The sequence below is a fragment of the Dictyostelium purpureum genome (assembly GCF_000190715.1).
Source record: "Dictyostelium purpureum unplaced genomic scaffold DICPUscaffold_37, whole genome shotgun sequence".
Taxonomy (NCBI): domain Eukaryota; phylum Evosea; class Eumycetozoa; order Dictyosteliales; family Dictyosteliaceae; genus Dictyostelium; species Dictyostelium purpureum.
The window spans coordinates 17497-31833 of NW_003519374.1; the positions used below are offsets into that span (position 1 = coordinate 17497).

General features: G+C 24.9%; 5 protein-coding genes across 5 annotated transcripts; 2 read left to right on the forward strand and 3 right to left on the reverse strand.

Moving 5' to 3' along the window:
* Positions 1-275: 275 nt before the first annotated feature.
* On the reverse strand, positions 276-3209 carry DICPUDRAFT_76002 (uncharacterized protein; the record flags this gene model as incomplete). The annotated part of the gene is made up of 1 exon (XM_003285024.1): positions 276-3209. One exon carries the CDS (start codon positions 3207-3209, stop codon positions 276-278), a length of 2934 nt encoding a protein of 977 aa, XP_003285072.1.
* A 296-nt stretch (positions 3210-3505) lies between these two features.
* On the reverse strand, positions 3506-7474 carry DICPUDRAFT_53337 (uncharacterized protein; the record flags this gene model as incomplete). Its single annotated transcript, XM_003285025.1, has 2 exons — positions 3506-4811; positions 7204-7474. 2 exons carry the CDS (start codon positions 7472-7474, stop codon positions 3577-3579), a joined length of 1506 nt encoding a protein of 501 aa, XP_003285073.1. The 3' UTR covers positions 3506-3576.
* Positions 7475-7719: 245 nt separating this feature from the next.
* Positions 7720-9933, forward strand: DICPUDRAFT_76005 (uncharacterized protein; the record flags this gene model as incomplete). The annotated part of the gene is made up of 1 exon (XM_003285000.1): positions 7720-9933. The coding sequence occupies one exon, from the start codon at positions 7720-7722 to the stop codon at positions 9931-9933; it is 2214 nt and encodes a 737-aa protein (XP_003285048.1).
* Positions 9934-10324: 391 nt separating this feature from the next.
* On the forward strand, positions 10325-12426 carry DICPUDRAFT_76006 (uncharacterized protein; the record flags this gene model as incomplete). Its single annotated transcript, XM_003285001.1, has 4 exons — positions 10325-10417; positions 10489-10771; positions 10867-11099; positions 11179-12426. The coding sequence occupies 4 exons, from the start codon at positions 10325-10327 to the stop codon at positions 12424-12426; spliced, it is 1857 nt and encodes a 618-aa protein (XP_003285049.1).
* An 89-nt stretch (positions 12427-12515) lies between these two features.
* DICPUDRAFT_76007 (uncharacterized protein) lies at positions 12516-14270 on the reverse strand (the record flags this gene model as incomplete). The annotated part of the gene is made up of 1 exon (XM_003285026.1): positions 12516-14270. The coding sequence occupies one exon, from the start codon at positions 14268-14270 to the stop codon at positions 12516-12518; it is 1755 nt and encodes a 584-aa protein (XP_003285074.1).
* Between the last annotated feature and the right edge of the window lie 67 nt (positions 14271-14337).

The window sequence follows — 14337 nt, forward strand, 5'->3', positions numbered from 1 at the left end:
TCAGTTGAAATTTAAAATATTTAAATATAAAAATAGTACTTTTTAAATTTCATAAAATATAAAATAAAGATTTAAAATTTGCAGCCACACCACTTTTTTATTATAATTTTTAATATTTATTTTTTTTAATTTTTGGTCTCTAGTATTTTTACAATAAAACTATATATAATTTATATATCCTCTACATGCTTTATATATTGAATCCATTCGGGTAGTGAGTGATTAATATAATGATTCTATGATTGATGTTTCAATTGAAGTGGAAGTCAAATGCTTTATCTTTTATTTTTAATATTATTTTGAAATAAATATAATAATGATGGAGATATATGAAAAACTGCAAAACGATCGTATTTAAAATAGGAGCTATTGTAGCTTAATTCTTTAATTTCTTCAATAAATTCTAATAGATTTGTAAGATAGTTGCTATCGTTCAAAAATTCCCACACCTGAATACTAATCGATTCCTTCTCTGTAAAAATTAATTGTGTGAAAAATTCTTTTGTCATTTTGAATGGACATAATGGAAATAAAGAGCCAACTAATTTGAATAACACTAAATTACTTGTTAATAATGCGGCCTGATAAAGATTTTGGATCTCTTCATTTGTTTGATATATCTCTTCTTTTTTCATTATATTTTCTAAATAATATTCTATTAATGGATGGAAACTAGGAAGAATAAATTTCGACTGTATTTCTTTATCCATTTCCTTTTTTTCAACAATTGAATAATTTGACCATAAAAAATCAAAAATATCTAACCTTTGTTTTGAAATTTCTAGAGCCATACTATAGTTGGTATCTAAAAAAAATTTTAAAAGTGGTGTGTATAACTGAGTGAACCATTCCATTGAGATTGAACAATTAAAAACTGAAAGAAAACCTAGATTCTTCATCTCACCACTACAGATTTCATCACTCTTGCACTCTTGAAGGAATGATAGCAAACTGTTGTAACGGCAGTTTAATAATAAATTAACACAATGATCTTGATTATTAGTTAAGTTTATTGGTTCGTAGTATTCTCCGTATATTATTTCACTTTCTAAATCCTCACTTTCCTCTTTATCTAAAATATCGTTGATATCTAATTTGAGTGTAATTGAATCGAATCTATATTTACTTAAAATATACGGGGTTAAGATAGATTGTGGAATCGAATCTAAAACTGAATAGATTTCTTTATTGAAAAACATTTGAGTAAAAATTTCATCCAGTGTGCATTCTAGGTCGAATAAATTTAAATTATTATTTGAAAATAAAAACTTCAATAATTCTAAACTGCTATTAAATGGTTGTTGTTCAATTGGAAGTATTATTTCGTTTTGTCCTGTTAATGAAAATATTTCATTTATTCTATCTAAACTTAATTCTTTAATTGCCTTTATTAAGTGGTGTATAAAAAGATTTGCTCTATTTGCATAATATGGATTGTTTTCTTTAAAAGAAACATTGTGTATTGGGACTGTTCTGATTTTTATATATTTTTTTCGTAATTTTTCAAATTTTAAATACTGAATATTTTTGAATCTTTCTTTAAAATCACTGAAGTCGATATTATTTGGTAGTGACTCAAACCTGTCGATGAAATAAACTATTTCCTCTGGTTCTAATCCTGATGGAGTTTCATATTGGAATTCTTCTGATTTAAATTCTTGAAGTTTATCTAAATAAAAATATATTTTTTCATAATTCAATTCCTTTGTTGATTTATTTTTTTTAAAATGACATCTATTGATTTTACTTTGATCTCCGAGGTAAGCTTTTCTAAAAACTTCATTTTCTTCAAATAATGATTGAATTGATTCTAAACTAAATTCGGTAATATATTTTTTGATTATCTTTATGGTAATGAAAAAAGGGAAAAACGATCGTTTAACCAAGTTTTTATGAAAATATTCAAGATATAACCTTCCTTTTTTTTCGTCACTCTCTTTTTTTGAAAATTTATAGGTGAAAATACAACTGTTTGACTTTAAAATTTTTTTTGGGGATTCTTTATAAAAATTTAAAGCCTCGGTTGAAAATTGAACTATGGAGTAAGATACAATAAAATTGTAGATATTAACTTCCAAACCATTTGAGACTGAAGGACTTTCAAGCTCCAACATTGAATCAATTGCCTCTCTAATTTCCAAATATCTTTCATGTTGAATAAGATGGTAAATATAATACACTCCTAGTACACCAGTTAACCCATACCGGTGAATACCTTGAGAGTTTAGAACATCAGTAAGACCTTCTATAAGAAATTCGAGATTGTCGATATTTGGATTGTCCTGAAAAAATTGTAAAATATTTTTAAAATAACTTTTTTTTCTTGAAAAATACAATGCATATATTTTCGCACCAACTATACTATCCATATGGAGCTTTAAACGATTTGGTAAGATTATTTGATAATCATTAACAAGAAATTCATACACTAACTCGGGCACTTTTAAAGTTAAAAAGGGATGAAATTCGAAAGAGTTTGATTTGTTTTTAAAAACCAAAGACTTTAGATCCATTTTTAATTCGTTTGTTAAAAATTTGAATTTTTTTTCTGAAACTGAGCCTTCTATTGCAGAATAAAAATAATGACTGAAGTCTTCTGGGTTATAACTCATTAGTTTTAATCTTTTTACCTTTTCATTATTACTATTACTGTTACTATTATTATTATTATTATTATTATTATTATTATTATTATTATTATTATTATTATTATTATTATTATTATTATTATTATTATTATTATTGTTTGTTATTTGTTGGAATATGATTTTTGATTGCTTTAAAAAATTTTTCTCTAATGAAAAACTTAAAAAATCGTAAAGTTGATAATTATTTTGAATTGTATCTAGATTATAGTATTTAATTAAAAATTTTAATAAATCTTCTGACTCCATTTCCATTTTAAGTGAATCTATTATATTTCTATATTTATTTAGGAATGGTACGAATATTTCCTCTATAAGATTCTTTTTAAATAAATAAACCCATAAATATAAAATATCCATTGAATGTTCGATATAAATTGGGTGATTTGACTTTAATTTATCGTGAATCATTTTATATTGGTCATTTTTTATCATTGTTACTAATAGAGTTGTGCCCCAATAACTATTTCCTGATTTATTTCTTTTCAAAAATTCAAATATCTTTTTTTTAATATAAATATTGCCCCATACTTTAAAAAAAAGGCGATCTCTATAGTTATTCATATTATTATTTTTAATACTATTTATTATTACTATTACTATTAATTGTTATTGCCCTTTTATTTTATTTTTTTTTTTTAAAAAAAAAGTTAAAGAAAAATGAAATGTCAAAAATAAAAATAAAAATAAAAATAAATATTAAAAAAGAAAAAAGAAAAAAAAAAATGAAAAATAAAAAATTAATAAAAAAAAAAAAATTTCAAGAAATATTTAAAAAAAGAAGTACAAGGTACTATTTTCATATTTATTTATACATCTTACTCATAGTAACTGACTTCTGGTTTGTTCACCATAAATATATGAAAGCCAATATTTGTTAATATCGCAATTGGATATTAAAAAAATTTTATTTTTTATTTTTTAATATATTTTAATTTAGTGGTTTTGGTGGTAATTGTTGTTGACCTTTACAAGTTACGGCCGATACACCATTGACTGTACATTCACATGGGTTTTGATTAACTAAAAACATTTCTTCACGTACATTCATAATTTTCGTTATAACATTAATATTTAAACCGTCTAAATTTCTAATTTCGGCTAGATTGGCCCTGATGTCAATTGAAAGACCATTAAAAATGTGAGCTGGGAATGCTAAAAATAAAAATGTTGCCAATTGAATTGGATAGTCATGGCATATCTCTTTATTTGAACCATGATGATTATGTTGATGTGTTACTCTCCAATCAATTCTACCACTATCTATCATTTCTTTTAATACTTGATAACTTTTTGAATTGTTTGTAATTTCTTCAAAAAATAGATCCCATTTATTTATATATCTATTTTCACTATTTACATTATTGTTATTGTTTTTGGTATTGCTATCTATTATATTTTGATCATTATTATTATTATTATTTTGACTATTATATATTAAATCGTGATCCTTATCACCTTTCATTAAATTCTTGTGTAATTCGTGGGAATATGCGCATAAAACATATGGAGTTTCCGTTGGTAAATGTTTGAATAATATTTCTATTACATCTTTGAAATCTGAAGGTTGATGTGATTCTAAGAGAGAGGGGAATGAATTTAAAAACTTGTCAGCAACACTTGACCATGAAAGAGTATTTTTAATTCTACAAAATGATGGCTCATAGAGATGGTTTTTTGAGAGAACGTAATAGCCTCTAGGCTTATTAGTTTCTTTGTCTAATACTTTCATTGATTCCCATAAAGTTTCAACGGGTACCCAATGAGGAGCATATTTGAATCTTGCGACATCTAATACCAATGCTAAATCTTTTTCTTTATGATAACCTCCAATAGGACTATAATGACCTGACCCTGTTTGACCCAGTGTTTTTCTTGAATAAGACATTACTAAATGAATACCTTGTTTACTTGATGCCTCTATAATACTACTTCTAAATTGATGGATATCATTTTCGTCACCTCTATATGATTTGATATTTGCTCCATTACATTTAGATAAGCACGAAAACTCTGTGAATGTTATACCTCTTTTTTTAACGGAATCGATAGGTATACAACAATCCAACATATCTTCTGCAAACCATCTCCATGGTCCTTTCCACAATCTATTGGGATCAATTTTTAATGCATTTAATACCATTGCTAAAGTTGCTAATCCACAAACTATAAAATAAAAAAAAAATTATTAATATATATATTAATAATAAAAATAATAATACCTATATATATAATATATATAATATAATTATTTGTATGTGGTAATACATTACATGCTGGATCGGATTGTGATACAAATTGTTCTGCTAATGAAAAATAACCTTCCATATGACCATTTGCTAATGCTTCTCTAAATAGTTTTTTGCCTTCATCTGATGAAAACTCAATTAAATGTGATGGTAAATTCCTTTTATAAAAACTAACAACTGGTTTGGGTCTTTCGATATCAGCAACTTGTATTGGTGATGGTGATTCTGGTTTTTTATTTAATAATGCAGTATTGCATGTTTTACATTCTGATGCATGAGTGTGAGATTTTGATAGTGTAGGTGAAGGTGAAGGCTCTACTGGTGAAATTGTTGTGTTTGGGGATGTTGTTGTTTTTAAAGCTGGTGCAGCTGACGTTGAAAAATATTTCTTTTTATTATTACTACTTTTATTAGTTGGAATTAATGGTGAACTACAATAACATATTGTATTAATATTACACTTTTTTATTTTTCCTATAACCTGTTTTGATATTTGATTATACATTCTAAAAGTTTAAATTTATTGTTATTGTTATTATTAATTATTATTTTATATGATATGGGTGTTGTGTGTGGTTTTTTATTTTGTTTTATAAAAAAATAAATTATTTGATTTCTATATTTCTATTTTAAAGTGTTTTTATTTTTATATAGGTTTAATCATATAGTTTCTAAATATATATAAAAAAAATATTATTAAAACAATAATAATATCTAGTAACAATAATAAAAAAGAAAATAATAAAAAAAAAAAAAATTTAATTTTTAAAATTAAAAAAATAATAAAAAAAAAAAAAAAAAAAAAAAAAAAAAAACCAAAAAAAATTAATTTTTTTAAATTATTTTTTAAAGATATTATTTTTTACTTTTCGTTTAAATAATTAATATTTTATGATAAAATTTAAATTAATTAATTATTTTTCTCCAAAGAATTATACATCAATTCTTTCCTATAATGAAAAGATCTTGATTTAAAATTTTTTTTTATTTGTTTTTTTTTTTTTTTTTCTTTTTTTTTTTTAACCACACTTGACTGAACATACACATTCGTCATCTGATTTGGTCAAAAATAATTCCTCTCTTGATTTTAAAATTTCCTCTTTGACAATTCTATTCAAATTATTTAAATTTCTAATTTCATTGATTTCGTTTATAATTTGATTATTTGATAGTGAACTGAAAATTATATTTGGAAATGATAAAAATAAAAAGGTTGCAATTTGATTTTGATAACTGTTGCATAGTTTAGGATCTTCATCTTTACAATCATCTTGATTCCCAAAAATATCTGTACCATGTGACATCTTCCAATGAATTCTTCCACTTTCTATCATTTCTTTTAAAATTGGATAAGTTTTAGAATTTTTTGAAACCTCTTCAAAAAACCAATGCCATGTAGGATATCCTGTATTATTATCAGAATCACTTATATTACAAATATTATTATTATTATTATTATTATTATTATTATTATTATTATTATTATTATTATTATTATTATTATTATTATTATTAAATTTCTTTTGTAACTCGTGTGAATATGAACATAAAATATAAGGAGTTTCGGTTGGTAAGTGTTTGAATAATATTTCTATTACATCTTTATAATCTTTTATATTGTTATTTTGTTCTTGTTGTTGTATAGTATTGGTAATATTCTTTAAGTATGAGTCAATTACATCTGGCCATTTTAAAGTAATTTTAATTTGATAGAAAGATGGTGAAAAGGATTGATTTTTCGAAATTAAATAATAGCCTCTTGGTTTATTGGTATCTTGATCTACTAACTTCATTGATTCCCATAATACAGTAACTGGTACCCAATGAGGAGCATATTTGAATCTTGCGACATCTAACACCAATGCCAAATCTTTTTCTTTATGATAACCTCCAATAGGACTATAATGACCTGACCCTGTTTGACCCAGTGTTTTTCTAGAATATGATAAAACTAAATGTTCAGGTGATTGTGGCGGTTTATTACTTGATACACTGATAATATCTTCTCTGAAATGCTCGATTTCAAATTCATTACCTCTATATGATTTAATATTTGCTCCATTACATTTAGCTAAACATGAAAACTCTGTGAATGTTATACCTCTTTTTCTTACAGTTTCAATAGGTATACAACAATCCAACATATCATCTACAAACCATCTCCATGGTCCTTTCCACAATCTATTAGGATCAATTTTTAATGCATTTAATACCATTGATAAAGTTGCTAATCCACAAACTATAAATAAAATAAAAATTATTAAAATTCAACATTTTATTTTCTAATAAGTACAAATAATATAACCTACATGCTGGGTCTGATTGTGATAAAAATTGTTCTGCTAATGAAAAATAATTTTCCATATTTCCATTTAACAATGCCTCTTTAAATATTAATTTCCCCTCTTCTGATGAAAATTCGATTAAATGTGATGGTAAATCTCTTTTATAAAAACTAACAACATTAATTTTTTCTGTAATGGTTGGTGTTTCATTCTTTTTACAACATTTACTTTTATTATTGGTATCATTACTAGTATTACTAGTATTACTATTATTACTAACTATATTATTTTCCATAATGAATAAATTCAATAAATAAATTAAAAAAAAAAAAAAAACTAATTAATCCCAAAATTTCAAAAAAAAAAAAAAATATTTAATTTAATTTAATTTTTTAAAAAAAATAAAAAAAATAAAATAAAAAAAAATAAAAAATTTATATTTATTATTCAAATGCATAGCAATAACACAAATACAATTTCAACCACTCATTAAAAAGGTAAATAATTATTTTAAGAAATATAAAACCCCAAAAAATATTAATGGAATACCCAAAAGAAAATTTTAAAAAAATAGCAAAATCACTTTACCAAGAAACTAATTATAGAAAAAAAAGAGAGTTATATAATAAAATAAATAATCGTTTAAAACTAGACAACAAAATAAAAAAAGAAATTACAAAAAATAAAAACAACCACAGTTTAATAATTAATAACCCACCTTTATTAGAAAAACTATTTTGGACAGTTTTTAGAAATAAACCAATATTCAATACAATATTTTCAAATTTTATTTTTAAAAAATCATGTAGTTATGATGATTTAATTGGTACTCAATATATCTTCAGTAAATTCACAAATGCAATTAATATAATAAAAGATAAAATCATTAGTAACAATTATGTATTTAGAAATGAACAACAAGACATAATTGAACTATTCAAAAATATTATAAAAAATAATCAGGATAATAGAGATTTTTATGATATACTATTTACAAGGTCAAATATTAATTTCACAAATTGGAAAAAATGGGTAAAGTTAATTATTGAAAGTGGTAATGTAATGGCACTAAAAATATATATATTTCATTTTAAAATTGGTCCTCAAGAAATTCAAAATACTTTTCCCTTGACATTCTACCACTTTAATGGATATTCAGGAATCAAGATGATGTACCATCTTAAAGAAAATTATGACCACTCTTTTAAACCATCCATCGAACCTCTGGTAAACTTTAGAGAAATTAATTATATGTGTAATGGTAATAATCATTATATGGGTTATGATCTTATAAACATTTTAAACCCACACTTAAAGTTGAAACAACTTATCAAGCTATATAAATATATAATTACTCTATATTATAATAATAATAATTGTTTAAATAATGGTACATTTAAATTTAATAATTTAATAATAGAAATAAACAAAATCACTTTGAACCACTTTACAAAAAACCAACTAAACTCCACCATTAGAGATTTAATAATACAACACAAAACTCAGCTTTCAAATCAACAAGATGTATACAATTTAATAGAGTTAATTCATAATTATTATAAAATAATATTTCATCTTAGCAAAAAATACCAAAATAAACTACATAAAACAAGAAAGCCAATCGAATACTACATTTATTTTAAAGGAATTGATAGAGCAAATGGCCTATTAACATCAGAGGAAGAAACGGAAAATTGCACACTACACAGGGTCCAAGATTTTTTTCAAGCTACCCTCTCAAATAAACAAGAGAAAATAGATTTCATCAATAAAACCCAATCCCTCAAAATCCTTGGACATTTAGCAAACCTAATACTCTCAAACAACGATATAGAACTTAAAAATAATTATGAAAAGAAATTAGAACCTTATTCAAGAGATATAATTTTTAAACAAAGAGCCCTAGAATCCATTTCAAATACCAAAACACTTGATTTTTTCTTCAAGAAGGATCTTTATTTTGAAGATGGGAATGAAAATTGGAAATATATCAAGAATAAAGAAATTTTAATATATTACGAAATGCTAATGAAACAATCCTCGAAAAAATTTAAAGTAATCGAATATGATTATGATTTAAACATTTATATGTTTATTTTATATAGGGCTTTATTAAACCCGTCTGTATATAGATTCGATAGTTGTAAAGAATTAAGGAACAATAGTTATTTATCAGACACCAATCCCTATTTATCAGCACTCAATATTATTATACAAAAAAAAGAAGATATTTTTCTGAATTATGATTTTTCTATATTTCAATATTTTCAAAAACCAACCCAACTTATTTATCAAATATCAATCAATATCTCAAAAGATCTATTTTATAATATTAGAAGATCAAACATATCAAAAAATTTCGACTTTATCTTCATTTTATATCTTTTTTATTGTGGTCGTATAAAAGAAGGCATTGAATATTTAGAGCAACTTTCAACTTATTGGGATATCGAATTATATTCTCAAGAGTATAATATGCTCTTCGAACTTCCATTTAAACCTTTAGAAAAACTAATTGTTTTTTTTATTAAAAAAGAAAAAGTCAATAACTTTAACCTTTTGATCAAAGTTGCAGCAATAAAAGGTTATTTGCAAATTTTTAAGAAGGTATTTTCAAAATATGGTATCTTTTTAAATAAAAACTCCTCTCAGTATAAAAAAGAAATAGAATTCTTCATCTCAATTGCCAGATCCTTCAATAATGATAATTTAGTAAAATTTTTAACAAATCATTTAAATAACAAAATTAAATAACTACATTCTTGGTAACAAAAAGTAAAATAATAAAATAAGATTTTTGTGTATATTTAAAAAATAAATTATATTCAATTTTATTAAGAAAACCCTCTTGATTTTTATAATATTTTAAAGGGGTATTTTTTATTATATTAAATTTTTTTATATTTTCAAACTTTTTGAAAAGGGTTATAAAATATCAAACAATTTCAAATAATAAATACATACAGATATTTTTTCAGAATCTACACAAATCCAAAAAAAAAACCAAAAAAAAAAAAATAATTAAAAAAATAAAAAAAATAAAAGATTTTTTATAAATTGCTTTAATATTCAGAGGTTTTTTTTTTTTTTTTTTTTTTTTTTTTAAATTTAAAAAAAAACTTATCAATTTAATAATATTTTATAAATGAATAATAAAATTATAATAAATTTATTAATTTTAATACTATGTATTTGTTCATTACCATACAGTAAATCATTAATTACCCCAACAACTAAGGTATTTAATTAAAATAAATTATAAATATTATTACCATAATAATAAATATCCTAATGGTTCATTTAAAATAGGCTAACGATGATTGGAGTGTACCCGAATGGGTTTCAGTTTCGTCAAACTCTGGTTTCTTTTCAGAAGAAGCAACAAGTAGTCTTAATATTAATGTACCGGTTTTTGATGTAGCTTGGAAACAAGTTAACCCATCAAAAGGAGTTTACCAATTTGACTCAACTGCTACTGTCAAAGGTATGAATTTTGCCTCATTCAACAATCAAAACTCAACCAAAAATGCTTTTTGGATGAGAATTTGGAATAGTGGTGTTGATTGGGCTCCATCTTGGATAAAATCATATTGTATGTATTACTGTTTTTATTTCGTTTACATATTTATAAAAAGGTTTTAAAAATTGTACTAATCCTTTTTTTTTTTAATTTTTTTTAAATAATAGGCGGTGTTGATGGTGTTGCAACTGATTATGATGGTGATAAACATTTACCAATTTGGAACTCGTGTGTTTGGGGTGAAATTAAAGCCATGTATAAAACCATATTCAAAGACAATAATATGAGAGCTGATAAAAGATTAAAGTTTATTTACGTTCCAGGTGCATTTAATTGGTGCGAATTTGATTTTACCGAAATTTCAGAATACAAAGGAACCAATATTTCATTTACATACAATGTAAGTAATTATAAAAAACTCTATCAATTACACTTTATTTATAAAATTTTTTAACAAATTCATAATTTTATTATTTTAGGTATTTAATACATGGTTCCAAACAGCAATGCAAGATCTAGTAGATATTTTTGGTGAATATAGCTATAAATTAGTATACACTGGCGAAGATTATCCATTTGATGTCGATGATTGGCCAGCTTCTAGAAATCTTTTAGCTAAAGACGCAGTATCCAAAGGCATGGGTATTAGAAATGGTATTACAGAGTTATTTAACTTTCATTTAAATCAAATCCCAGCCTATGGTATCACTATTGATACAGCAACTGGTTATTTAAACTTCGACAAATCATGGCCACTTCAAGCAAATCCAAATAGAGTTATTGGTACTGAAAATGAATGCTATAACAGCTGTGGTTTCAATGTACCAAATTCAAATAATTTATATTATGCCGTCAAAATGTCAAATTTAAAAGCACTTCAAATGGGTGTAAACTGGCTATATTTGGTCGCAACCGATAGCTATCTTTCTCAATATCCAGAGCTTTACAACTGGATAAGATATTCATTGGGTAAACAAGCAAGCACCTCATTTGATGCATGGGCCGTTTTAAGAAAAGCACAAGATAAGTTTTGGATCTATGATGACTCTTTAACCTGGCCAGATAAACCATTTATCAAAAATCTTGAAAGATTCCTCACCCAAAGAGATTTAAGTGGTGGTGCTCAAACCAAAGAAAGTCCAACAAAGAAAACTGGTATTTACAACAATGAAGGTGCTGATTTAGGAGATGCATATGAAGGTAGACAAACTAATTTAGCAACAGGTAATACTGCCATTTCCTTCTTTTTGGATGATGATTTTGCTTCTGGTAATTGCACAAATATTCAAATTAAAGTCACCTATTTAGATCTACAAGCTAGTCAATTTTTAATCAAGTATCAAGATGGTGCATCAGTATTAAATACTTCCTCGGTTACAGTTGGCACCACTCAGTCATATATTACCGCAACATTTAACTTCTCCTCAATTACTTTTTCAAACTCAGTCTCTGGTACAAGAAAAGCTGATTTTGAAATTATTAATTCAGGTTCAAAAGATATCGAAGTTTTATTTATTAGGGTTATAAAATTAAATCAAAATAGTAGCAGTAGTAACAACAACAATAACAATAACAATAGCAATGGCAATAGCAGTGGTAATAATAACAATAATAGCAATAGCGGTACCTCATCATCTGAATCAAAAGATCAACCAAATAATGGTTCAAGATTAACAATTTCTTTTAGCTTATTTTTAATTTTATTTATCACTTTTATTTTACACTAAACTTTAAATAAAAACTATTAAATTATTTTAATAATATGTACAATAAATAAAACAATTATAAATATAAATTTTTTAAATTATTCGTTTATTTAATAAAAATCTGATTTTAATATTTTAGTTGATGGTGGAAGATTTAACAATTTTTTATACCCTGAATTTATACCTAGAAGCTTTAAGGAAGCAGGTAAATTATCTTCCGAGAGTGTATGAGTAAAATAAAAACCAGAAACAAAGAACTTTTCAATTAAAGTGTTCTTTAAATTGATTGCCTGATTAAAACTATTACCCATTATTACGTTTTTTAAACTTGGTGGGAAAACATCATCAATAGGTTTATTAAACGAGTCACCAAAATGGAGTGATGTTAACGATTGCGGAAAGCCTTTTGGATGTAAAACTTGATTAAAGCTACTACCAAGATTAAGAGTGTGCACATTCTCTGGTATAATACCTTCCCCAATGGGGTTGTTGTAGAGATTCCCCATTGAAAGATTCTCCACGCTACTGGGAATTGAATTAACTTGTAGTTCTTGAGTAAATAAATAACCTAATTTTAAAGATTTAATACTGTTGGGTAATACAAAAGGATCTAAAGGTCTGTTGAATTTTGCTCCAAATGTTAATTCTTTAACCCCAAATGGTATATCGAATTCCTTAATATCTTGATTAAAATCATCACCAAATAATACTACTTCACATGATGGAGGAATACACCTATTAAGCTTTTGATTAAAATTTTCACCAAACTGTATTGATTTTAACGAACTGGGTAAAACAGACTCCTCGATTTCGGTATTATAACGCTTCCCAAGTGAAATATTGGTGACACTGGATGGAAATGAATTCTTTGTAAACGCTCTATTATAATTATCCCCAAATAATATCGAAACAACACTAGATGGAAATGAATCTTGGATTGGTTGGTTGTATTTATCCCCAAATTTAATAGAGGTTAGAGTGTTGGGAAAAATTTCTTTATGTAAAACCTGATTGAATTCGAGACCAAACTTTATAGATTGCAAATTTCGTGGTAAAACATTTGGCTCAAAAGGTTTGTTATAAAAAATTCCAAATTGAAGCGATGTAATTGAATCTGGTAAATCCAATGGTTTTATAACCTGATCAAAATGATTACCAAATATAAGAGTATGCACACCACATGGAATATCATTTGGTTTTAATGGGTGGTTATAAGATGCTGGTAGTTGTAATATTGTAACTGATTGTGGTATGATGTCTTTTTCTAACAAGTGATTGTAACTGCCTCCTAGTCTTAATGTTTTGACACCATTTGGAATTACATTGACCTCTAGTAGTTTATTAAAAGAGCCACCAATCGTAAGTTCTTCTACTGAGGCTGGGATTGAACCCACTGCTAAAACCTGGTTAAATTTGTGGGATAGATATAGAGTTTTAATTGACTGAGGTAAAATATTTGGTAGTAAAGGTTTATTTTCTCCATTTAATGATGGTAAAAGATGGAGATTTTCGCTATTTTCCCCATAAACTCTTTTGTATCCACTCATATATCTTAATGCAGAACCTTGTAGTAGATATAGAGATTCGACTGATGTGGGTATAGTATTGGCATCTTTTAGAAAATAACCTTCATTTAAATACAATTTGTTTACATAGTTTGGAATATCACCGGGCTTGAGTAGTTGAACTTCATTATCTAAAACTAAATCTGTTATATAGTCTCTATATTTAAACACTTTTAATTGTTTTATTGAATTTGTAAAAATTTTATAATGTTGATTAAAAAGTTTTAAATGTTCAAAAATTATATTTTTTATATATATGTTTCTGAAAACTTTAAAAAAATTTATTTCAAAACTATCCATTTTTATTATTATTTATTTATTAATAAAATATAAAAAAAAAAAACTAAAAAATTTTAAAGAAAAAAAA